Source organism: Homarus americanus, unplaced genomic scaffold (genome assembly GCF_018991925.1).
Source record: "Homarus americanus isolate GMGI-L3 unplaced genomic scaffold, GMGI_Hamer_2.0 scaffold41027, whole genome shotgun sequence".
NCBI lineage: Eukaryota > Metazoa > Arthropoda > Malacostraca > Decapoda > Nephropidae > Homarus > Homarus americanus.
Window position 1 is genome coordinate 7,536,059 of NW_024745073.1, and position 27,289 is coordinate 7,563,347.

General features: G+C 36.9%; 1 protein-coding gene across 1 annotated transcript; it reads right to left on the reverse strand.

Annotated features, from left to right (window-relative positions):
- Positions 1-943: 943 nt before the first annotated feature.
- Positions 944-27,289, reverse strand: LOC121878396 (nucleolar protein 9-like). Its single transcript, XM_042384606.1, has 12 exons — positions 27,062-27,289; positions 24,162-24,394; positions 23,113-23,223; positions 20,853-21,099; positions 18,095-18,312; positions 16,447-16,590; positions 15,020-15,148; positions 12,103-12,288; positions 11,082-11,225; positions 10,320-10,487; positions 8,657-8,759; positions 944-1,063 (listed from the first exon to the last, which is right to left on the reverse strand). Exons 1-12 carry the CDS (start codon positions 27,243-27,245, stop codon positions 1,020-1,022), a joined length of 1,911 nt encoding a protein of 636 aa, XP_042240540.1. The 5' UTR covers positions 27,246-27,289; the 3' UTR covers positions 944-1,019.

The following is a 27,289-nucleotide window of genomic DNA, read 5'->3' on the forward strand; positions in this document are numbered from 1 at the left end:
TCCGAATGCATGAATTTACTACCAGAATTAGCAGTTGCATTCATATATATATTCATACGATAAACTTCCTACATAATTTTGGAATATGTGAATATGTATCTTTATACAATTTATTCAGCTCATTCTCTCCTTTCCTCGTAAACGGTCATCCCAATGATTAAGAATAAACTCATTTAAAGCATCATTACTTCAGCACAAAATCAGACAGATTTGAAACTGCCAATCACCTGATAGTCTTGAGAAAGGGGCAGGGCATCTTTTCTCAGCTGAGAAAAAAAAAATGCACTACAAGAGCTTTGGTGCATTATTGCACATAAATGTTAAGAAATTAGATATCTTAACTTACTTACCAACAACACATCTGCATAGTGTACTTTAAATTTCTTATGACTTTTTTTGAATCTACTGTATATACTAACAAGTTATATTTTCTTCAACATACTTCAGATCTTACGAATCTCAACTCTGAGTAAGATAGCAAGGTAAATACATAAAAAATATATCATTATTTATTACCAATGCAATAGATTAGGGTAATTAATATGATTTAAAGAATCTTCTAATCACGAATAATTACCAACTGCTTGTCATTAAGAAAATATCTTCATGAGAAATCAAGTGACTCTTTCTTTTGATATTTCTTGTGTTTCTTCTTTCTGCTCACCTGAAATTCAAATACAATACAGTACCTCTTCCAGACATACAAAATTAAATACAGTATAAAAATTATCGAAATTGGGGAGTAGTATAATATGATTTAAAGTCTTCATCAGATAATTACTAACTGTATCGATGAAAATATCTTCCATGAAATCAAATGACTCTTTCTTTGATATTTCTATTGTTTCTTCTTTTTCACCAACTCACCTGAAATTCAAATACAATACAGTACCTCTTCAGACATACAAAAATTAAATACAGTATAAAATTATCTGAAAGATTGGGGTAATTAATATGATTTAAAAGTCTTCTAATCTGAATAATTACCAACTGTATCGATGAAAATATCTTCAACGAAATCAAGTGACCTCTTTCTTCTTGTGTTTCTTCTTTTTCTGCTCACCTGAAATTCAAAAACAGTTCAGTACCTCTTCCAGACATACAAAAATTAAATACAGTATAAAAATTATCTGAAGAATATACAGTACAAAATGAAATATACTGTACAAGAAAACTCTCAATTTACCATTTTTAGCTTGTTTTAAAAAGTCCAATCAAACCTTTTTCAAAATTAAAATTAGGGTGTATAATATGGACACAAGTAGTACCTTAAGCTGTGTATTCTAATATTACTCTATTAATTATGTATAGTAATATAAGAATACACACAGCCTAAACTCTTAATGTCCATATTATATGCAGGAAGATAACCTTCTACAAAATACTCTTCAGCTGCAGATATAGAAATTCAAATAAAATTTCTAAGATTATGGTATAAATGATGATTAAATTTTCTTAGTCATTATGACAAGTAATCACCTAAATTGAGCTTTTGGGCTAGATTCTAATTAGGCATGTTAGGGGTACACAAGCTTCCTCATTAATTCGACAAAGAGGGCTCTGATTTTCGAATTACGAAAAATCCGTATTAACCGGGCAGAATTTTTTACATTCAACAATTTCCGAGTTTTTGTGTTCGATTATTCGATTAAGTTTCTCTCTTCAGATTTTACTTACTTGCTTTGGCTGCTACATAAAACCACAGGCATACTCTGGTAACCCAACATATATTGGGACCATGTGAAAGTTGTTGGTGAGTGAATCAACAGTTAAAAACAATTAATCCCAAAGAATAAAAAAAATTCAGGAGGTTAAGGACCAGCCACCTCAAAAAACTCCTTCTACCCTTGACTAATTTGTCATGACTGTCAAAACGAGAGAAAATAAAGAAAGACATATTAGCGGGTATAACATTAAATAAGGACTGTAAAGTATAAAATTGAGACTGTTATATACCTGTGTTGAGCAGTGACAACAATGGTGCTTGAGATATGTTGAATGTTTTTACACTGTAAATAAGGCACCTGGAATATACTACAAGCGTAATAGCTCATCTGGGATGGTGGAGTTTGGGGGAAAATTAATTTATTTTTGACGTTTTATTAACCTGGCACTAAATGAACCTAAATAGTACTGTATAGAAATTGTGGTGAAATTATATAATGGTTATAAAGGGATACTTGAGCTGAAGTGCTCAGGAGGTATGTTGCCCTCTTCTCGGAGGCTACGTAACAAACAGTTTTGTAGAGTACTTTAATATAATTCATATTACAGTAAGTCCTTCCTTCCAAGTCGTCCAGCTTAACATTGTTTCTGTACTATGTCACTGAACTTTAGAGACCAAAAATTCGTTTAAATGTCCTGGTGATCTGATGCTTTACGTCGTTTCGTCGTCACTGACTAATTTCTCTGACATCACCTGCTCTTTTCTGGCTTGCCCTTCACGCTCTCTGTGCACTGCCCTCACTTCGCAGAACGTCACAGCATCCCCAAGAACAGCGAAGCCAGTCTCTGTTAAGGCTTCACATCATTCATGTGTGCTTAAGTGTTTTGCTCTAAAACTGTACTCTAACCATTTAAATGCCTTCCAGCGTCCATCAAGTGCTACTGATGCTAGTGTAGTGAAGAGGCAGTGTAAGACCATTACCCTTGCTACGAAAATGGATGCATTAACCTGATTTGAGAGCATTGATGTGGGACGTAGCCACTGTGCTTGGTCGAGACCCCCACAACAGTCGCGTACTATCGGACCGCTGACAAGATTAAGGTTAGTGCTGGAAGTGTTCTTCTCTGAGTGCTACTAAGACGACTCATATAGGAAGCACAGTGATAAGAGAAGGTGGAAAGATGCTGGCAATGTGGATGGAGGACCAGAATGAAACACAATGCCCTGTGAGCCTTGTGGTTTATCAGCATAAGGCCAGATCCTGTTTGATGACAAGGCAGAAGGGGTGAAAGATCGAAGGAAAGAGACCTAAACGGCCAGTGAGACTGGTTTTCAATGATTTAAGCATCGTTATAACTTCACAATATTAAGATGAATGGTGAAGCTGCCAGTTCGGATACGGTTGCTGCGAGACATTCCCACCAAATTCAAATGGATTATCCAGCAAGGCTGACTACTCACTGAAACAAGTCTTCAATGTGGATGAGACTAGTCTCTTTGGAAGAGGATGCCTGATAAAACCTATATCTCCAAGGAAGAAAAAAGCCAGGTTTTAAAGCAGCAAAAGGCAGCTTGACACTGCTGCTTGGCGAGCGCTGCCGGTGACTTCAAGCTGAAGCCTATCTCTTGATTTCTGGCGCTGCCAACCACAGGGCCTGAGGTTACTCTAAGGATCACCTTCCTGTCATTTACAAGGACAAACAAAGGCATGGATATCAGCCACATTTAGCCAGTGGTTAAATGTGTATGTCATTCCCTGCACTGAAGGAATACTGTGCCAAAAAACCTTAACTTTAAAATTCTTCTGATCTTGACAATGTCCGCTCATCCTCCCAATCTCGACAACTTGCATGACAGTGTAGAAGTTGTATTCCTGCCTCCCAACACAACAGCACTGATGCAGCCTAAGGACCAAGGGTATTATTTCGCATATACCATGACCCAACTGTTCAAGGCTACAGGCGGAGAAAATAAACCAACAATCTGAGAATATTGGCAGCTTTAACATTCTTCATGCAATTGACAACATTGGCAAGGCATGGGAAGAGGTTTCAGAAAGTTGCCTGAATGGTGTTGTGGCGTAAACTGTGGCCGAGTCGTCAACAGTTTTATGGGATTCAAGGACTAGTCCCAGCTGTGAATAGGGATATCCTCAGCTTGACTATACAGGCAGGCTTTGATGAGCTAGAATCAGAGGATATTGAGGGCGTCCTGGCATCCAGTGGCGTTTCTACTTAGTAAAGTGGGGGCCACTTTGGGGCCAAGGTTAAATGTGGAGGCAAAACCAAACCAGTCGTACAGCATGCAGTTTTGGCATCATTACACCAATTTGATTGACAAATGTGAAGTGGCGTCTCTCATGATGCCAGCCTAAAATAATCAGCATATGGCGGTATAATGGCATAAGCTCTTATTCCATTAATCATGATTCATTGGAGTATTGACACACGAACATATCTCTAAAACTGTATTATTGCTCACATAGTCACATAAAGGGCAGATTGGTGCCACATAACAAACATTGAAAAATATAGCAGTCTTTACAATGTATGTACATACATCAACAAAAATGAATGATCTCACGCTTCACACATAATGGAGATTATGGAGACAGCGTTACGTTTTCAGATATAGGCGCCGCGCAACTGTTACATTATACCCAATGGCAAATGGCAATGGTGCGGTTTCAGTTCACGCGGTACTGTGGCGGTAGCAGTATATTCAGTGCAGTTTAATCCTACGATTATTATGTAGGCTGCCAAACTGCATTCGACAAAATAATCTAAATCAATTCCCTCAGCCGTGCACTTTCAATGCGATAGTAGCGCAATGTTACTCAGTCTGTCACTGGACATGGAATTTCTTAGGAATGTTTCACTAATTTCATTTCGAAGCTTCTCTCATGAAGCACTGGTAGCGAGGAGAGTTACAGCTATCAACAGTAATTTATACAAACAGTCAAATGCAGCCTTATAAGGCAAATAAATGACATAAATTACCGGAGCGATGAAGGTTGTTTATGTTCCTTCACGAGCAATTTTTCACCAGAGGTATCTCATGTTGTAAATCACTTTGATTGACTTGAGTATGTCATGCATGCATCTGGCGTGTAGCACACCCATTGCCTGAGTCACTTGACTCACTTCCTGGTTTAGGGAATGTTTTGGAATTACAATTTTGAGATTAAAAGGTGGGGGGAGGGGCCAGCAGGGGCCAGCCAAAATCAGAACCATGGCTGGCCCCCATAGAATTGCCCTGCTGTCATCCCATTCAGAAGAGCTCACCAGCGGTCTACAACAATTAACAGAACATAATCCGTTGAACACGTTCCAGCAAGCAATGCAAATTTTTCTAGATGGCGACCCAAACAGAGAGGCATTAGATCAAAGGTTCAGCGCAGCATTGAGGACAGTCTTGGTTGCTACACGAGAGATCTATAAGGAAGATGAGTAACACCAAGCAGTCAACACTGGATTCATTTTTTCGTGGTGGGGATGACGGGGCTTCTTACAACAGCCGAGGAGGAACAAACAACAGCGGAGGAGGAGCAACCAGCAGCGGAGGAACCTCAGTCAGAGGAGGAGGCAGGCCATGGTGACTCCCACCCTCCTCTCCCACTATCCTCCTCCTTCGCTCCACTACCTGGTACCCACCACACACTCACTCTACCACCTCTGCCCATGGTGAGTGCCACAAACTGAGTACTGTAGTTCTATATACTATTCACTATAGAAATGGCAATAATTTTCTGTATATGTAACTTTTCATGGGGCAAGGGAGGCTCAGGAACGTAATTCCCGTATTTTATCTATTTCTTATGGAAAATTGATCGCTTCACGTTGTTTACGCCTAACCCGGCGTTTTCAAGAACATAACCCCGCGTGGCGAGGACTTGCTGTATACAGTCATGCGCCGGTTAACGTCCTAGATACGTTCTTGGAAACGTGACGTTAACCGAAATGGACGTTGTCCGATCATCACAAACTTTTTATTTATACTTACGTGTATGTGGGATACTATATACATACATATACACTTTTAACTCTTAAATCACTACTGTAATGTGATACAGGTGATTAATTTTTATCTCGTGCAAAATACATGACGTTTATATTAAAATTATTCACTGTTTTACAAGGATTCCAGCAATGCCAGCAGATGGGGGAGAGAGAGGGTGCGAGGAGGCGTGGGGGGAGGGGAGGTAGTACGTTTGACTGTTGGCACAGGCTCAGGTCTAACGCGTGTATATTTATCAGTTCTTAGGTGACTAAGCTTCTCTCTTATAAAAAGCCAGTGAAATGACCTGGGTGAATATAATTAACATAGCTGGGATTCTTGTAACATACTGATTAATTTGAATATAAACATGCTATAATTTGCACTAGACAAAACAATTTTAGTACCGTAATCAAATTAGTACATGTGCACTCCAGCTTTGCACTAAGAAATCTATGTAAATCTACCCAAAAATACAGTTGAAAAACTTTTTTATAAAATGTACTACAGTACTGTACACTAATGTACAACAATTTTTATCTCTTGAGCAAAATATATGACGTTTATATTCAAATTATTGGCTGTCTTGCAAGGATTCCAGCAATGCAAATTATAATCTCCTAACTTTAGTCTGAGATATTATATAAGATAAAAACTGTAAACCTAAAAGCCTGGCTGGGGGAGGGGGACATAGCCAGCCACGCCACCCAGCGAGGGGTTGGTGGGGGGTGGGAGGGTTGAGGTGATAAGTTTGAGCTGAAGGTCTCTGTGTGTTTATTTAACAGTCCTACTAAGCTTCTCTCATTTTAAAATGCCAGTGATATGACCTAGGAGAATATAATTAACATAGCTGGGATTCTTGTAAGATACTGATATATTTGAATATAAACATGTAATTTGCACTAGACATAACAATTTTAGTACCGTAATCAAATTAGTACATGTGCACTCCAGCTTTGCACTAAAGTCATTTACAGTATTTCTTTTACGTTTGTTTTAGTATGGTGTGTGCATGTAAATGTATGAAAATAAATGAAGAAATTTATGTAAATCTACCCAAAAATACAGTTGGAAAAACTTTTATAAATGTACTACTATAAATAAACATAAAGAAATCACCAATCTTTTATCTTGAACACGAGGGTGGTGGGAAGACGGCGGGGGAGGTGACAGAATGTCTGGCGTTTGTTTGTTTATTTATTTGAGATAAGATTTGACAGTTGGCGCTGAAGGCCTGCCTGCGTGTTTATTTATCATTACTTAAGAGTGACTAAGCTCTTCTCATAATTTTCCACCCAAACGACCTGGGTGAATATAACTTACATTGGAGGGATTCTTGTAAGATAGTAATTTATTTGAATGTTTTTTTTTTCAATTTAAATTTTAATTGTTTATTCCTTGATAGAGGAAGCGGGATCCTCGTGCTGTCACTTGGTACCCCTGTACCATAACACCAGAAGCAACTGGCCAGTGTCACAAGTATATACAGTACAGTCATCCCTTGGTTATCGCGCCTAATTGGGACCCCGCTGATAACGAAAGTACAGAACCTATGGGATTTATTCTAATTGGTTCACACACCCATTTTACGAACATTTAGACCATATATATAATGTTATGGTAAATATCATAAACACACATAGGCATGGCTAGGTTTATTACAAAGTGATGAAAAGGGTACGCTTAACACTGTAGTCCACAAAACATGTAGCTATGCTTTTTTTATTTGGTCCCCCGTCATACGAGTCCGTTTTCTGTCACATCAGGACGCCTGAGTCCTCTGTTTTCTCTCTTAATCTTAGAGTGCACCAGAAACTTTACTATTTTTAGTAATGCCACAGAATTTGAAATTGCAACCCCAATTGCAACTTGCAACTAGATATGTCTGATTACAGCAAATGTGTTATTGTCAATTTGTAGGTGAAAGATTTTATCCTCAATAGATGTAGTTTAACATTTTACCTGTAGGCAAATGCTTAGAAAAACCTAAGTAAGGAAGCATATTCTTTTAACACATAATATCTGACCAGTATGGGGAGGATCATCGTGTCTCCGTCAGGGGGTCGTGGAGTGGTGGTCCAGCAGGCGTCACGTGTTTTTTTTTTGGGGGGGGTGGGGGGGGCCACGAACGTATATGCGATCGGACGTTGTTCGGTTGGACGTTAACCGGCACATGACTGTATTCCTATAATTCATTCATCTTAATTTATTTCATAATATATTCCTATAATAATAATCGACTCCAGAACCGCTCAGTTAATTCTTATTCATTCTGAATTAAGATAGTTTAATTTAATTTCTATTAAAACATATAAATTAAGCCGAAATATGAATTTTAATGATTCGAATTAACGAGGGTACAGTGTACAGTGCTTACATTGAGATTTTGGGCACAAATAAAATTTTCAGAATTGTGGCGGGAATAGTAAGGCTTACGCGTTAGTGATCTTGTGGCCAACAAAACACTTTTTCTCTCAGAATTGAAAATTAACATGTTTTTTGTGGTAAGTAATTAATGTTCCAATGCTAATTACATTGTACACTTTTCCAAGAGTCATTACATGAAGTACTAATTACCCAAAAATTTACTTTTTGACCCTGAAGGTAGAGTTCCTTTAAAAAATATAAAGGTTTCCATTGAAATATAATTCCCACGTACAGCAATATAAAAAAAATACACTTGGCTGAACCATTGTAAAATAATTAATGTCCAAAACAACTATCTGATGGCTTCTTTTTAAAATTTAACAATACTGTATACATCCAGTACTGCACTGTAAAACATACATTTGTTTTTCAAAATTGAAGTGAATTTATGGGAGTTATAAAGAAATAATCCAGAAATAAATGGCATAAAACATTCAACACAGTAAAATTGCAGGATACAGTAACAGGAGATACCTACTGTATACTTTTCTGCAATCCATATCCATATAATTTTTTTTGATAGCCTCTAAATGGAGTGACAGTCACCAACATACTGTACATACTGACCTCCACTTTCCACCAACAAATCATCAAACAGTTTTCGCTTCTTCTCTGCCTTGTCTATGAGCTCTTGCCAGTCAGATTTATCTCCTCTTCTGAACATATGAACCTTTAGGATAAATAAATAAATACATGTACAGTAAATAAATAAATATATATCATCCTACACCAGTGGTCCCAACCTTTTGTAGAAAGTGTAGGGCACCAAAACTTCGGATCTACATTCAAGAAAGTGTTTTTTCTCGAATATGCTGTACTGTACAGTTATTTGCAGTTTTACAAGTCTAACCATTACCAGTTACACACTTTTTACATTTACTCTTGGAGAGGACGTGTGTAGTGATATTTCCGATAGCCGGAACAATTGGTGCAGAGCACTTCCGGGAATGAGAGATTTCTGGGTAATGAGACGACTCCCTCAAAGCCGGAAAAAACTGCATCCCCAGAATTTTCCGGGTAATGGAAAATTATTCTCAGAAGTTCCAGGAATTGTGCATTATATCATCTCTCAAACCTGAAAAAATTATTCCCCATCTCTGGAATTTTCCGGGTATATATCGGAAAATTTTTCTCTGAATTTCCGAAAAATACACCTGATTTTCATCTCTCAAATCCGGAAAAATAACTCCATCCCTGTAATTTTCCGGGTACTGGAAAAATTTTCTCGAATTTTCCAGCTTTGGGAACGATTTTCCGAGAAAATTCCAATTCTGGCTATCAGAGAGTTCCAGGTTTGAGGGATTCCTGTATTTACCCCAGTGAGAAAGCTGACTCTCTCTCTCTCTCTCTCTCTCAAACTATAAAGTTGTATCAAATTATTATATATTTTCAATAATTTCACTCTTACAAAGAATCCCAAATAATTCAAATTTTTCTAATAAACCTGCAGGCTCCATATGGTTTTGCAGGTGCCCAACTACAGGTTGGGGACACTGCCCTCCACAATAGTAATGTTCACACATTTTATATGTACAGGTAAAGTACTATGAAAAAAAATTATAGTGAAAATGCTTAAAATCATTATCATCTTCTATGGCCATTTTCCACACTTATATGGGTTAGCTGTGATTACCTGATGGCATGGTGTCCCAGTTGCCATCAGGCACATTTAAAGCAAGTTCTATGGCTGGATGCACTTTCTATCATCAACCAACTTTTAAATAAAGGGAACTGGGCTTCAAATGTAAGACTTGCAAATGCCTTCTTGACTGGCAAGGCAGGATCGCTATTCCCTGAGGTAAACAAAGATTACCTGTTATATAATGAGGTATGTTTTTCCACTATGACAAATTGTCTCTGTTCAACTCTCACAAGACCATTTATTGTATCCTCACGTCCTTCTTAATGGAAACATGCCATAACATCAATCATCTAGCAAGTAAGTATATGTCTGGCAACACTTATAAAGTATACGGCCTAAAGCCATGTGTTTCACCTCACTCCTTTAACATTTTCCTTCCACTTCATCCCTTCTAGTAAAGTTACTACCATACCCTAAATCCAATGAAGCTTACCTACTCTCAGCATTTCATGCTTTACATGCACCAATACTCCATACATTTAATTAACCATAAATGTAAATTCCCCAATAATCAAATATCAACACTACCTCATATTGCTGCTTTAACAAATACTGTATACAGAAAGATTAAAAAATTTAGAAACTCACCTGAAAATTTGTATAAATTATAATTCCAAATGGACTGCCCTTCAATTTCAACTCATCCACAACAAGTTCACTACATATTTGTGTCTTGATTTTGGTGCTGGCCACTTTCCACAATGCCTCCAAGCTACGGGAGCCGTGCTTGGAACAAGCAAGTGATGTGCACGTTCCCTTGGAGAAGAAGCACAAAATTACATTACAGTATGTCTATATAAAAATTATCACTCGTTTTACCTAATACCCAAAAATCAATATATTCTTACTGACTAAACAAGTAAGTTTTTCACTATGTTATTTACATGAATACAGAATACTTTTTTCTTTCAAACCTTTACTTGCTAAATGCAGGGTGGTTTGAAATGAGCAAATATAAATACATTCTTCCTTATTACTGTTAAACATGTGTTATGGTATGGCATCACCCATCCACAAGACCCCAAATCTGCTTTCTTCTGCCATTTGCAGATGCAAAAATCACCTGTCAGTAGCACATTCTTACCCCAAATCTCTCAACATCATGCTCCCAACATATCGACACAAATACCTGCTTCCTGAAAGTCTATCCCCCTCACTTCCAGCGTATCCTTCGCCCTATCAATCCACCTTGTTCTGGATCTCCTCCATCTCTCAAGTATAAATTTGTTTTGAAGTCTGGTATGAATTCTTTAATAATAAAATTTTTGTTTTACATTCTTAAACCATTTTGTCTTGTTGTTTATCCTAGAGATCAGCTACCACCAAAATTATTTTATTTTTCTCACCTACCTTAAATCTATTCAAAAATTTTTCTCGATTTTTAGCCCCCAAAAAGGTGCTCAAAACAAAGGCATCAACAACATGAGAGCCACGGGGGTCACAGGCCATCACCTGTAGGTCTGCTACACTCATGTCAAGTAAGCTGTTCACCACCTGAAAATCACATTAAATAATCCATTAGACTCTGGACAGTTATTTGAGAAGGTAAGGTAATATTATTTCGAAGATTAGTCTTAACTTCTATATTTTCAGGACTGCTCCTGATATCCTTTTTTCTGGGGGAACTTATTTTTGTCTGAACACAACATGGTAAGAGACATGTCCTGTCATCCATGACATGAAAATAAAATAAAAATAAAATTTCATAATGCTACCAAACATCAATAGCACATGCAAATCACCTCTCCACACAGGATTGGCTGACCTAAACCAAATAAAAGGTATTGTTTTGGAGGTGTTTTTTAACCTCTTCTCTTCATTAGTGTCAATAATTTGTTTGTTTTTTATTATTATTTCCAGGTGGTTTTAATGATTTATAGCAGAATTCCATCACCACTAGTACAAAAAGGGCTGTCACTATTAAAATCTAAAATTAAAATTGAAGTCTAAGCATATGGATACAACCTACTTCATAATATGGTTAACTTCTTCACACTACATCTTGAAGTCACATACCTGGACAAAAAATTAATTCCCAAGTATTTTAATGCGCCTACCAGTCCTATTCTTACCTTCTACTCTGTTAAATACGTTCAGCTCCTACTGCTGTTTTTCACCACTGCCATTGTTCTAGTCCGTTTTGGTAATTAAGTGTTACTGTATATATTCTAAATGTGGTCTGTTACCTTTCTTTTAACATGTAATGGACATGGGCTGGAGAGATTAAAAAAGTCCAATGATGCAACACATTATCTTTATTCATAGCTACTGTAATAATATTTCAGATAATATTATCAATGAAAACACTTGACATCTTACCTCTACAAAATCCAAATTAATATCATGAAGAAAAATAATTAAATTAAATTACCTTGATAGGCTTATGGAAATGTAGTAGCTCCTGGAGAGTGAGAGCACCTTGTAGAGATATAGGAGGCAAGTTACCCTCTGAGTGTTTGGCCTGATACTCCTTATAAGGCATCATCCGCAGCAGCATTGGAGCAAACTGTACCTGCAATCTTTCTGGCTCCCAGCACCCAAGTAACTGCATCAAAGCCTAGAGAAGCAAATTATACCACTTTTAATATAAATGCTTGAGAGTGGTATTACTGTCATTTATATATTGCTCCTTCATTTTCTCTATCAGGAACACTAACTAACAAGCAAGAAAAGAGATACTGTATTCAATTCTCTAGTTCTATGAAGGGTCATTAGTTAAAAGTAAGGTTTTAAAAAAAAACAACCTTTCACATAAGCAAAGAAATGATTCTCCAATTCTTATCATCCTGCAACTAGTGTGTTACATCATCTCCTAGGCAGGATGACTGTCCACTAAAGGGTTGTTGCACCAGCAACAAGCACACCAGATAGCGTGCTCTATTCTACTGCTGCATATGCAAAGTGAAGTGTACAAGGAGGGAACCTCCATGTACCCTACGAGGAACTGAACTTAGTACCCTAAATTTCTGAGACAAGTGAACTTAAAATAATAATAATGATTATGTTGACTTTAAGCAAATTGACAATATGAACTAATCCAATTTTCCAAATTCAAAACCTTCACACATTTCACTTCTGTATTTTGGTCCTCACAACTTTCCATTACAAAACAGCTGAAATCAAGTTTTAAGCTACTTCATTGAGTGTTGGTCAAAACTTCCCGAAATCAATCAGTCAGTCAACCGAGGTGACTTGACAAAACTAAAAAGGAAACCAGTCTTCCTTCAGCATTAAAAAAGCAACTGCATTCAAACAATAAATTTTACTTACCAATCTTATTTTAACAAAAGATACTATCCTCATCCTCCTGCCAATGAATATCCTTTTCTCAATATTTTCAATTATACTTAAATAGATCATCTCCAAACACGGGGTCGCATTCGCAAGATGCATTGTAATGATTCCCATAAAGCTCATAGTCCAGATGTCAAGGACTGAAGGACGTGGCCTACAGGTGCTGTCTCGTTAAATCGGGACCATAAATTATGGTCAAGGGAATAGAGCAGTTACTCTCCTTGTGTCAAGTCAGGTTAGTCCAGGGAAGGCAAACGCTGATGACACGTTAAGCTGAAGAAAATTCACACTCCTTCCTTTGAATTGTTCTCAGCTCAATGCACGCTGTACTTCCCATGGATGCAGACAAAAAATGGCAACAAATTTCAATGATACATTCCTTGAGTTGCTTACTGAATCTTTGGATTTTGTTCAGTTTCTGTTCAGTGTGGCTCCTTTGTCCTCGAAATAGCAGAATTACAGGCTGACAACGAGGCAAGGGTGATTTTTACCATCCATGATGACAAATCAATATTTTGGGTTACAGTCGACCCTCGTTAATACGGACTAATAGGGGGGGAAGGGTGTCCGTTTTAGCCGATTGTCCAAATTAACCGATTTAGGGGTTAATATTGCATAATATTGCATTATAAAGCTATGTGTATGTTTATTTGAGTGCCCCGTCATAGGAGTCCGTTTTCTCTCACTTCAGGACGCCTGAGTCGTCCGTTTTCTCTTAATCTTACAGTGCAGTACACCAGTGACTTCTTCATTTCTTAGTAATGACACAGAATTTGAAATTGCAACTGGGGCTGCAATTATTGAGGCAACTTAGGTATGTCTGATTACAGTTGGAATATTCAAGATCCATTGTGAGTGATGTTTAAAGCTTCAACTGTCTTTATGGTTAGTAAAACTTGTCAAGTCTGTCAGTCTGAATGGCATGTGTGAGGCCTTGTGTTTGTACAACCGCTAAATATATAATGTGATGGTAATTATCAGAAACATATAGGCATGACGAGGTTTATTACAAAGTGATGAAAAGGATACTGTACAGTGGGTAGTCCACAAAACATGTAGCTATATCTCTCTTTATTTGAGTGCCCCGTCAAAGAAGTCCGTTTTCTCTCACTTCAGGATGCCTGAGTCGTCCGTTTTCTCTTAATCTTAGAGTGCAGTACACCAGTGACTTCTTTATTTCTTAGTAATGACACAGAATTTGAAATTGCAACCCCAATTGCAACTGGGACAATTCCAGAACCAGAAATTTGATATGGACAGTTCAGATTTCGTCCGATTTATCCGAAATCCGAATTAAAGGGGTCCGAATTAACGAGGGTCGACTGTATTTATCAAATTGACATTCAGCGGCTAAATATCGAGATATTAAAGTTCTGATATAATTTGGAAGTCTGTGAGGCAGCTTTCTCGTCAATGGTGTTTATAAAAAATTATCACTGTAACCATATATCAAGCTTAAACTTAGAGAAGCGTGTTATGTTGTTTAATCACATAATTATACCCCCAGTTAACAGAAAATTTATTAAATGATAATGCACACACATTACATATAAATTATGACTGATGTAACCTGTAATGAAAATTAATTATATGATGATGCACACAAGTCACGTACAGTATGACAGAGATGTAACTATGAAAATTTTATATATTATGTTGCTTAACCATGTAATTATATTCCCACATATAGAATGTTAAATGATCATATAATGTCACATATTAAACATGACAGAGGACTGTTTCTGCCAGTGTTTACTTTTAGACTTCTCAATTTGTAAAACGTTTTCCTTAATCATTTTTAAAGTTAAATACATATATCAATATGTCCGTATTTACTCTGAGAATCTTCATATATACAGCATACTGTATGTAATGACTTGAGGTCACACTGGATAGGTGACAGTACTAGACAGGGTTGCACTAGAAAATGCTTGTGAACCACTGCTCTATAACAAAAGTACCCCTTAAAGATCCTTAGTACTGTACTGTATTACCTGCATACATCTTGACTGGGAAGCGGAGAGTCTGCGACATGCCTGGCTAAGTGCATGAACCACACCCATATGTTGAGCCTCAGTTGCTGCTTCTAATGCTTCACACACTTCTTCAAACAGCTCCCCAAACTGAAGGAATAAATAATCTTTGTGTTACTGGGTAGATAAAGAAAATATTACAATTGGTACAATAATTCATCAAAACTCAACAATCCAAAATTTTCTAGCTCAGTCATACATAACGTACTCCAGGCATAGGCAACCTTTCCGCAGTCATGGGCCGCATTATGATTTAGGTATTTTTCTGCGGGCCAATGCACCAAAATTTATATCCTACCTAACCCAAAAGTAATGTTAATATTGTATTGTATTAGCACGGACAGTGAAACAGTTTATCATCACGTCCAACTTACGCTATTTCTGTTTACAATTAGTCTTTTTCCCATTTATGAAACAAATTCGTCATAATAATTTTTTAAGTAAAATGTTAATGTTTCTTGGCATTTAACAGAAGATGAGTGAAGCAGTCTGTGAATACATTGATTTTTCCAACAGCTACAGCATTTTTCTTTCTGATGAGACACACCCAACAATATAATGTAAATGTTAATTTTGACGCATGAGGAAATACAATGAAACAACCTACAGGCACATCTAATCAGACAAAAATAAATAGATAGAACAGACAGCCAGGCATGAAGGATGAGGTACTATGGAGAGATATAGTCTATCAACAAGGAGGAGACCTTTACCTTTGACCCATGTGACCACCGCCAGTGAACTCACACAAGTTAAAATGTTTAGATTGTTGACTATATTTAATTCACCGTTACATTTTTGTAGTTACTTACTCCTTGTGTTTTCTCATATGCTATCACCAAATGCATCCCCCTATTAAATCATAAGGTTTTAGTTTTATGGACTATGCTACCTCAACCCTGCACCGTATATCTACGGTTATATTTCCCCCTCTCAATATTCCTCACCAAAGATCTAATCAGTTTTCTCCCCTGTAATGATCTCTCTTCACTCATCTCCACTATACAAGGTTTATCCAGTCGCCATCATAAATGTAGGGATGACCAGAAACTGTTCCTATGACTTGAACCCCAAAGACAACCCAAATAGTTACATCTCTAAATGCATAGAATTTTGTCTTTCATATCATCAATTTACAGCTTCCTATCTTTATAACATCTGTATGCTGGATTAACAAATGCAAGGTTAAGGGAAAATTATAATATTCCATCTTGATTTCCTAATTTTCATGTCAATAACTGTCCATAATTCTATAATCAAAAGCATTCTAAATCAATTATCCTTACAAGATTAACTATGCATGATTAGATGCATAAATACCTATACAGTGCTGTCAAACTTACCAAAACCCTGTAAATTACTCAAGACAATCTGAAACTTTACTGTACCGTATCTTTTTCTTTCCAAGATGACAAAAGCTTCTGTACAGCAAAGTTTGCTGAATGATGTTGAACTAGCGTCTTCATATTTCCCTTGAAATACTGTTGGAAAATTTCTTTTTGTTGTTCAGCTGTGGAAGACATTATCATGACCTGAAAGAGCAGAACACAGTATGCAATAATTAAAGAATCCCCAGTTTTTATAAACTAAGTAATAAGGTTCAGTACTGCAAACAACGCTATATGTCCAATGAGATGCAAAGGGCATTTTTTATTATACTGTACTGTATTCCATTTTTAAGAGAGCGTTAGGCTGATTTGCCGAGCCCTACATCCTGCGGGCCAGACCTTCATACAAGCAACGTAAACTTCAATCTTTTTTAAGTGGAAAATAATAAATGAGTTTGAAAAGTTGATGACAATTTAGCTGCCAGTAACCTAAATATAAGACTGTACCTATGAGTCCAATTGTGTGTGTGTTTTGGGTATGTAGACAAATGGAAACAGTACAGGGGCCACCCCAATTTCGCGAATTTTTACTTCGCAGTCCTCGGTTAATCACGGATGACACCCTGGATGTACCCAAGAATGTCTGTGGGTAGTTTTAAAGTTGCCGGCATTTTCGCGGCTGGGACAGGGAACTATTCGTTCTAGAGACAGTAACTTCTTTTACCTGTATTGTAAATATGTGTTTTGTGTGTGTGTAGACACACACACACACAAAACACATACAAATAAATAATAATGGGAAAATACTCTCACAAATAATCAGAAACAAATTTATTAAAAATGTGAGTCTACCCTCAATTCCATGCTCTATTCAGTACTTCATTAATAGAGCACGAATTTGAGGGAAGACTGTCACATTTTTTATAAATATGTTTCTGATTATTTGTAAGAGGATTTTTCCAATTATCATTTATTTGAATGTGTGTGTGTGTCTACACACACACACGCACAATACTACAGGTATAAGAAATAATTGCCCTAAGAGCAAACACATAAAGGGAATATAAATTTTTTTGTACACAAATAAAAATGTACCCCCCCTCTGCAAATGTTATTCGTGGATTTGGTGATTCGCAGCCATTTTGAGAACCTAACCCCGCGAATTTGGGGGGGGGGGCCTTATGTAAACATATACTGTACATGTACATGTACATTAACCACAAAAAGTTCTCGAGCAGTTGGGCACGACAGATTTCAGAATGAGTACAGTACTAAGGTCCGTGTCATCTCAGAATGGTTGGTATGCCTGGTTGCGAAGTGACTCAATATTTCATAATAATATATGTTGCTTGTCTTCATAATTTATAGTATTTACAGGTGAAAAGAAGCACCGTAATTTAATTTGCAACAAAGCTTCCTCAGAGAGTAGTGTTCAGATTTCTCGTTCGTTTTGTCATATTGTATGACCCTTAGAGCATTCAAGAAGTTTTTGTGACGAGTGTACATACCTTTGAAAAAACAGAGAACTTGATACAAGCTAGATACTTAAGAGGCTAAGGCCCAATCACTTTTTTAAATTACCAGTCATATTCAATGATGATCTAATGTCTTTTTAACTGCACTATTTTACAATTCCTACTATTTACTGCCTACACAATTCTCCATCTAAACAATGGCTACAGCAACAAATGTAGAAGCACTTAAGTACCTCCAGCAGGCGTGAGGCTGGTTTATCTTGGAACAGTGTAGGCAAACCAACAGGCACACCTTCATAATTGCTACCATCATCATAATAAGCAGACACCCCAGTCAAGCCATGCTGCAGAATATGAGTCACTAATGTTTGACACTGTTCCTCTTCAACATCTCTTAAAACCATGAGCAGAGACTGTAACACTGCTGAACCACAGTCATATTGGATTATTTCTGAAAGCGAAGAAAACATTTATTTGTGATTTGTTTACTGTTCTAAGATCATTAAAACATAAACTGTGTTCTTGGATGAAACATTATTCTCACCTTCCCATAACAATTCAAACATATGTAATCACTCTACCATCACAATCATCTACCTGTTACTGTCAGAACAGTAGTATCTTTTGCTATCATCTATGCTCACTTCCTCCTCACATAAACATTCACTTGGTTTATCTACAGTATGTCCTAATATTCAGTAACGTACACTCCTACTTATTTACCCTCAGATGTATTCCTTGTAATTTTCCCAGATACAACTGTACATGAAGGCCATAGGTACACTCTCAACAAAAACTTCTCGAACACCTGGGCACGATGGCTGTGAGAATGAGCAGAATGGGGCTTGTCATCTCGGAATGGTTTCAGATTCATTATTCTTTTTTTCAGATTGCATAGTGCTTAAAGCGTTCAAGAAGTTTTTGGTGAGAGTGTACATCTTCAGGTCAGAATAACAACCATTGTAAGGATATTTACCAAGTATTTTGATATCATCCTTCAAGTGTCATACTGGCAATGCACTTTACCCTGTCCTTCAAACAATAAATTTGAATTAATTAAAGTAGAACCAAAAGGGAAAACTTGCAACAGCTGCATTTATCAAAATAAATACTGTAAATAAATAAAATGGACAAATTGGTGTAGAAACAATACATAAGCATAAGTAAAAATTAGATTAATTGACAAAATCATAGAAAAATGTTTTCAAGCATTTTCCCATTTTCATTTTGGTGGTACAGGTATATACTGTAATTCTAATGTGCAGTTTTGTGGAAGTTTCTCCCACTATAGCGCATTTTTTCCCAGCTGAGAAAAGATGCCCCGCCCCTTCCTCAAAAGTTACAACTGATTGGCTGTTGCAAACCTGTCCGATTTTGTCCTGAATTAATGATGTATTTCTAAATGAGTTTATTCATAATCGTTGGGATGACCGTTTCTGACGAGAAAGATATTTAGCTAAATTATATAAAGATACATACATTCATTATTTCAAACATAAGCACGTAGGAAGTTTATTAGAAGTATTATACATGAATTAACTGTTAAACTCTGGTATCAAATTCACACTTTTGGAGGATGTATTTAATATATACAGTTGGGTCTCACATTACGCGGTTAATGTAACCCGGAGGGTACCGCGGAAAGTGAGGAACGCGTAAAGTGAATAACATAACATATGGGATTAATTGAAATGGAGTCCAGGCCGATCCCCAAACTCCACTTTTTGACGACACACAACTATGTTGTAGTAAAAATATTATCTTAACTTTATGATGGCATGCACACACAATTAATAATTAAGAGAAATATCAATAATATTAGGTTTTTTAACACTTACATTAGTAGAAAAGATGGCTGGGCACACGGGGATGGGGGGTTGGTTCCGAGGCAGAGGGCAGATTATTGGCCCTCACCTGTATCACTGGTATCAATTGTATCACTATCCACCACAGAGGCTTGCAGGGCCTCTTTGTTAAACCCCTCAAAGTCCATATAAGTCCATATCCTCACTATAATTATCACTATCACTGACTTGGGCCGGTTGTGGTGGGTGGCGGGTAAAGAACTCGGTAATGTTTTGATGACTGGGCGACCTTGTGCGCACCATTTTCGCGCCTCTTACACAACATGGCGGATGGCGGGAGGTTTGGATCCAAAAATGGCGCGGCTTGCCAGCCGCTCTCCGCGTAATGGGGTTCACGACCGCGGAATGTGAGCATGTTAGGTTCTGGCAAGGCACCGCGTTAACGGTGAAACGCGGAATGCGGGACCGCGTAATGTGAGATTGACTGTATTTATTTTTACCCACACTAAGGCATAGTATGACAAATTACGTATCAGTAATACTACATTATGCAAAAAACAAAATTTTAAAAGATCAGAATCACATTGAAATATTACACGGCCGTCAGCAGAGGCGGAAAAAATGCTTGATGAGGGGGCGGGGCATCTTTTCTCAGCTGAGAAAAAACGCACTCTAAGTAGCTGAAGTATACTATAAGACAAAATTTTAGCAAAAATTTCCATCTGGATATCCAGAAAACTAACTCAGTCCTGACCTTGAAATACTGTATAAGTCAAATCCATGTAGATGATCACCTGAAGCAACCCAATGTCATGACTGGATGTGAGAATGATTATACTATCAGAATTGGAGAGCTCACAACAAAATGTTGACATTAACTTTGGGATGGAGTTAACAGAGTTTGGACAGCAACAAGAGTGAAGAACAACAACATTCAGAGTACAGTAAATACAATAGTTAAGGGTGTGATAAAGAAATTGAAATATGAAGCAATGAAGTAAAATTAAAATCTAATTAAGATCAACAAGGTTAGAAGAAGTGACTAAACAAAAAGATTCCTAAAATGAAGTAAGGTTAAATGTGCAGTAATCACAAAATCTAATAATTTTGCAAAACAGGCACTGGTTAAAATTTGGCAAATTGCACAATGGAAATACTGTATATAGGTGAATAAGCCAGGACTTACCTGAAAGGTTTGGTAACTTAGTGAATCTGACAGCAATATCATGTAGCAACTCCTTCAATTTAGAAGGAACTGTGATGAACTTCCCCACTTCTTTTTGCAGGGCATGTGTAGTTTGTGCTCGATGACTGCTCTTTACAGAATCTTGAAGTTCCACACCCGAACATATTTCTAATACAGTGCGTATGACATGACTGGCATATGTGTTGCACACAAAGTCTTCCAAGTTATTGTATACAAATCGTCCCACCTACAATGGCAAGTCAAACACAAAAGAAAAAAATATAAGTACCCAGTATATGTAAGATGTAAGCACAGTATCATACGAGCAAACTATCACCACTCCTTAAACGTGTATAAATCCTATTAAGATACATTTCTATAACCTAAAAGTACAACATTTCTATTTTTGTAAATAAGTTCCTACATGTCATGAGTTTGTCAGATCAAGGGTAACAGATTCACTCTTCTGTTGCCAGTCGTTCATTTTCTCTAATTGCAGTAACAAATGTGTTATGTTATGGTGTTCTTTATCAACTATATGGCCCCAACATGTCCATCATTCAATAGCGATATACCCATCCTCATAAACCACTCAACACCACTCTCCTATCATGCTTACACTCTGCTGTTTCCTACATGTACACTCAACAAAAACTTCTTGAACACGATGAATGTAAGAATGAGCAGAATGGTGCTTGTCATCGTGGAATGGTTTTAGATTCTTCATTCATTTTTCATATTGCAGATTGCTTATAGTCTTCGAGAAGTTTTTGGTGAGTGTACCTATATCAGTCATCTATCCAATAGTTTCTTCACTCTTGCTCTTCCACCTTTTCCTTGGTCTTTTCCTCCCTTCCCATCATCTATTCCTGAATTTTATTTCTTTTTTACCAGTCATTCAATCACCATTCTATCTACACCTTAGCCCTCTGTCTGGAATTTCGTTTCCTTCTACATCTTTGTATTTCCAAACTGAGTATTCTCTGTATCCTATGCATCCACGATTTATAATGGTTCAAACAGAAATATCAGAACACTAAGACTCTCTGCACCATACATGTATTTCTATGCATAAATTATCTACCTTTTAACACTAAGTGAAGCATCTCATGTTTGAGTTGAAGTGTAAGGGCTTTTAAGGTTACAAGAAATTGCATATCTGTTTTGTAGATTCTGAAAAAAGCATAGAGTAAGGTAAACTACAAAACTTGCTGATATCTTGGAGAAAATCGACATCAATGATGTAAATACAATGTACTGGCATTAAAAAGCTGCTGTTAATCAAACCTACTCATTGATTTAGTGTTAGAGAAGGAGTCAGAGAAGTCAGCATGCACTCTTTGCTTACTTCCTGTTGATAGCTTTAAAGAGAAGAAAACAGGTGCACTTGTAGGTAAATTTCATATGGAAGAGGTAAAGAAGAATGCCAAAGAAGTATTTTTTTTGCTTCAATATTGATTAAGAATTAGAACCCCCTTCCCCTCCCAAAACATGAAAGAAAATAATAGTGGTAGATTATTCTCATATTACTTCATGGTGATGCAAAATTACCGAGGGCATTGTCAATAAGTATAAAGAACCTGATAGTTAACACAGAAGGTAAGTACAATGACCCTTTGCTTCAAAGAGGAGAAAGGTGAAGGCAAGTAAGTAGTACTGAAGACATCTACTGAACATTGCACTTTAGTTGAGAAGATGATACAGTAACAAAAGTGAGCGTACAAGTCATATGTTATGATAAACTAATTCTCAGTTTGTGTAGGGAAGACTATGGTCACAAGATGGCACTGGCCATCAGTCAGTCTGGGGTATAACTCGGCGGCCTTGGTACAATAGTATGTGGAGGCCTGCGATTGGTCCTGGAAGGGAGGTGGAAAATCTGGTGTGCCCCAGTCAGTTACTGAGTATAGGCTGTGAAGTCAACATCTGGTCTCCTAAACCATAAGCATCAAGTGTTAGTGTACTCTTATTGCTCTAGACCCCAGTGTTATTATATTCTATATGGCAATGTTTAGGATTTAGTGATTATATATTATAGTGTGATGGTTAGGATTTAATGTTCATTTATTACTACCTGTACTTGAGTTTTCCAATTTCTTTTGTAGTAAATATTTTGTATAAAATTCCGTCATCACCTTTAGTTACTTTTGCAAATAAATAGTAAGTTTGAACTTTTAAGGTAATTTTCCTTATTAAACAGGCTGAAGAATTTGTTATGGGAGGGGTGAATTAAAAAGTGGCTTTGTACCGCAACACATACCTTATTCATGAAGGTGTTAAATTCCTCTCTTTGTTCATCAGTAACTTCAATTATTATTTCCTTAGTCTCTCCTTCATCATTTTCCTCACATCGCTTCTGCACTGCACCTCTCTAGCCATAAACAAAATATATATTAAATCCTTTCATTTGCAATAAATTAAGAGATGCAATGTTAAATCCTCAAAATACGTAAACAGTTTAAGTTTCACAAAAGAAAGGAAAAATTTAATTACTATACATAAGTAAGTTTGTGGTTAAATAAAATACTGCATTGCATTACAGCTGTCTTTAATACTGGGTAATTTATGAGAAAACCTCTACCACCAGAAGGAAGTTGTTCAATTACGTTCATTTTTTCCACTGATGTTCTTATCATTATACTAGTAGGTATTTTAAAAGAGGCGACAACTATTTATTTTAATTATAATTTTTTTGTCTCTTTATCTATGATCATAATCACCTGTAGTGGGCAAGGCATGAAGTACAAGAGAAATTGCTGGGTAATAAACAGTGAAAAACTTATCATATTACACTAAAATGATGTCTCCACGTGCTTTGTACATGAAGAAATTAATTATTTACTGTAAATACTCCTCTGAAAAATATGCCGAGTTACAGCATGTCTCTGTTATAACCGAACCACTCGGTCTAGGCATACTGTCAAATCCAGAAAAACATTTAAATTACACCATGATGCTTCAACAAAGTTGCTTTCATTGGTACCAAATATAAAAATAATTATTTTCTATTTAATATGATGGGGGACAGATCCCCCTGGCTAGGAAGTTAGTATGGTTAGGTAGTTTGCTTTGGTTGGTAAGGTCAGGTCAGGTTCTAGTAAATGTTACCTCTTTTTAAATATTTACTATAATAGGAATAAGAACATCTGTGGAAAAAATTAACAATTTATCGAACAACTCCTTCTGGTGGTAGAGGTGTTCTCATACTTTACCTAATACTGTACTGTAACTGCACTGTATAAAAGACATTGTAATTATTGACAACTACCCCAAAGACATTCATAAACCAAAACAAATTAATTTAATTACCTGTCCATACTTTAATGAAAGTGTGAGTAAAGTCTGCAGAACATGTGAAGCATAAGGATCAATACATGTCGGTCGGAGATCAGTGGCAAAGACCTGAGACAGTGCCTGAACTTGCTTGATGTCAGCTAGAGGCAGAGCATCATCAAGAATACGGGATATAACCTGGTTACTTGCTAAACTCTTCACCTGTCCCTCTCGCTCCAATTCATAAAAAAAATTTCTCACCAAAATCTCTGAAAAATTTTAAAAGTTTTAAAAAATAGTCACAAAGATCCATAAGCAGGAAAATAAATTCAAGCTCTCATAGATGTGGATAATCAGTTCAGTACTGTACTGAGGAGTATATACACCATAAGAAATTATGACATCATCTGATCTGCTTTCCCTAAATTATTTAGTACAGTATCAGGGATTTGTTAGGTGCTAAGAACCAAGTCATATGACAACTATCTAAAATAAAGGTAAAATTGCAGTTTTAGCCAATATGCCCTAGTAGTTTAGAAATTAGTTTATCCTGTGTATTTTGGTGTGACAGTCAAATTTGACCCTTACCTCCGGGGGAAAGTACCAGTATTTTTATGGTAGTTCACACATCATTCCTACGTCAAATTTTAAGATAACTTTATTCTATTACATTACCGTAGGAAACGTATAATAACGGAGATAGCGCATGCCAAATCTTTCTCTATTTAATTCCATTAATCTTCCCTTCATAAATCGCCAAGCGCATGCGTTCCCGTACACGTCACGCAGCCAATCAATAGCATTCTTCTTTTTTTACACCAATTAAAATTAATTGTGGTTTCTGCTTATAGAATTAGCTGTATTTTTTGCCCAATCAGATTTGATTGTGATTTTGGGTTTCATGCTTCGAAATTCAAATTCATTTCCGACTATGGAAGTCTGCGATGGGTGTCACTTCAATTATATGGAGTTAATTGAGCGTTTTGGGGAAAAACACGAACCAGCTATAGCATTTTATAGATCTCATGGTGTTCTCCCAACCTCAGTAAAGTGTTCTAAGTGTAATAAGGAGTGTAAATATCGTCAAAACCAACATGGTGGCATTGCAGTAGAGTAGGTTAGGTCAGGCTAGGTTAGGTTAGGTCATCCAAAAAAAAGGTTAGGTTTATATGTTTTCTAGTGTTTTTTTGGTGTATTGTATTCACTTGGCCATGATTTTTGTCAGAAAATGCTTGTTTCTCTGCCCCACCCAAAACCCCTGTTCCCAACAGGGTCCCCTATCTTGTTAGGGGTAGACGGGGGCAATAACTAAAAAACAGGCAATTTCCGACGGAAATCAAGGTCAGAACCAATCAAAACACACAAAAACACTAGAAAAAAAGGGGTAAATTTTTACTTTAGGACACGAGTCCCTAGGGGTTGACCAATATGTTTTTCCAGTGTATTTTGGTGTGTTTTAAACGAATCTGACCTTAATTGAAATTGCTCGTTTTTGCACCCCCCCCCCCAACATTAATCAGGGTTTTTGGGTGGGGGAGAAAACGAAAACAAGTCAACTGACCTAACAAAACCTAACCTAACTAACCTAACTCCAGGCCAGGGGCTCCGCCCCCAGACACCCGGTAAGCCTAACCTGACCCCTAGCCGGGGGCTCTGCCCCTGGATCCTCAGTAGGCCTAGCTTAAACTAAACTAAATGTTTCAGTAGTTAAAAACTTTGGGGCGTGCCATGTCCGAAAATTCAATACCTTAGTTAAAAGTGGGAGGACCAGGGATACGTAAGAATTGGATAGAATGATCGTCTTTCTTGTAAAACTCGGCAATAAACTTAAAATAATCGTAGGAGTACAAATGACAACCAACCTCCACCACAGCCAGTGTAAGACTGGGCAATAAAATTACCCAGGCTGCTTCCTTTGAAAAAAAAAAAAATCAAATGTAATTAATTGGTCGAAAAAAATTGCATGAAGATATTGACACCTCATTGGTCATGACTGGATGACTACAGTCAACATTGCGCATGCGTGATATACCGATAACATCATCTCACAGACGAAGACTGAAAACTACTTAAAATCAATTAAATTCAATTGTGTCACTATTATCCATTTCCGCCATGTATATATGGGGGTCCGACTAATTACCCAAATGTACCCAAATGTAGCCGCAATGAAGTCAAATGATGGTCGTACAAGCGTAATTCGGGCTGTGAATCACTTCTTGATTATTATTTGGTGTCATAAAGTAAAAAAAAATTGGTAAACTTAATTTAATCTGAGTTGTGTTGTGTTAGGTTAGGTTAGGTTAGATCTATTAATTCAGATTAAATTAAGTTTACCAATTTTTTGTGACTTCGTGACACCAAATACTAGTCGAGGTTAGGTTAGGTTAGGTACATGCACTCGATCTATTAACTCAGATTAAATTAAGTTTACCAATTTTTTGTGACTTCGTGACACCAAATACGAGTCGAGAAGTGATTGGCAGTCCAATTAATTCATCTAGGACCATTATTTGACTTCATTCCGGCTACATTTGGCTACATTTGGGTAATTAGTCGGACCCGTGTGAACTACTATAAATTTACCAAAGTACCTGTTTTGGAGTTATCCCCCCCCCCCCCTCCAAAAAAAATAAAACAAATATGGAAAACTTTATAACTCATTTCAGAAGTTTTATTCTTTGTTCCCTGGTTGAAATGGGGTTAGAAATACTCCAAATAAGGAGATCTAAAGGTTGGAGATGGTTAAAACAATCATCCATGTATTGGCCCAAACTGCAAAACTATTTCATCTTCCATAAAAAAAATTCAAGTAACGGGTAGGTAATTGACATACAAACTTACAGTATTACCGGAATGTCAAGTAATCAAACATAAGGTAATCTAAAACAAAAAAATAACCCAAGTAATCTAAAGGAAAGTCAATCATACCATACCTTTTTCTTCACCATCCACATGTTTCAGCTGCTCAAACACACGCATATAATAATTATACTCTTCTTCAGATAATCTTTTCCCTAAGCCAAAGTTACCCCTTTTCGCGTGTCTCTTAGCTTGTCGAAGGAAATTGTCTTTTTTCTTTTTCTTAAACTTACAACCATCAGCCCCACGTGTAGCCATGATGTTTGTTTAGAGGAGCAAGAACAGTTGAGCCTTAGTCCCTC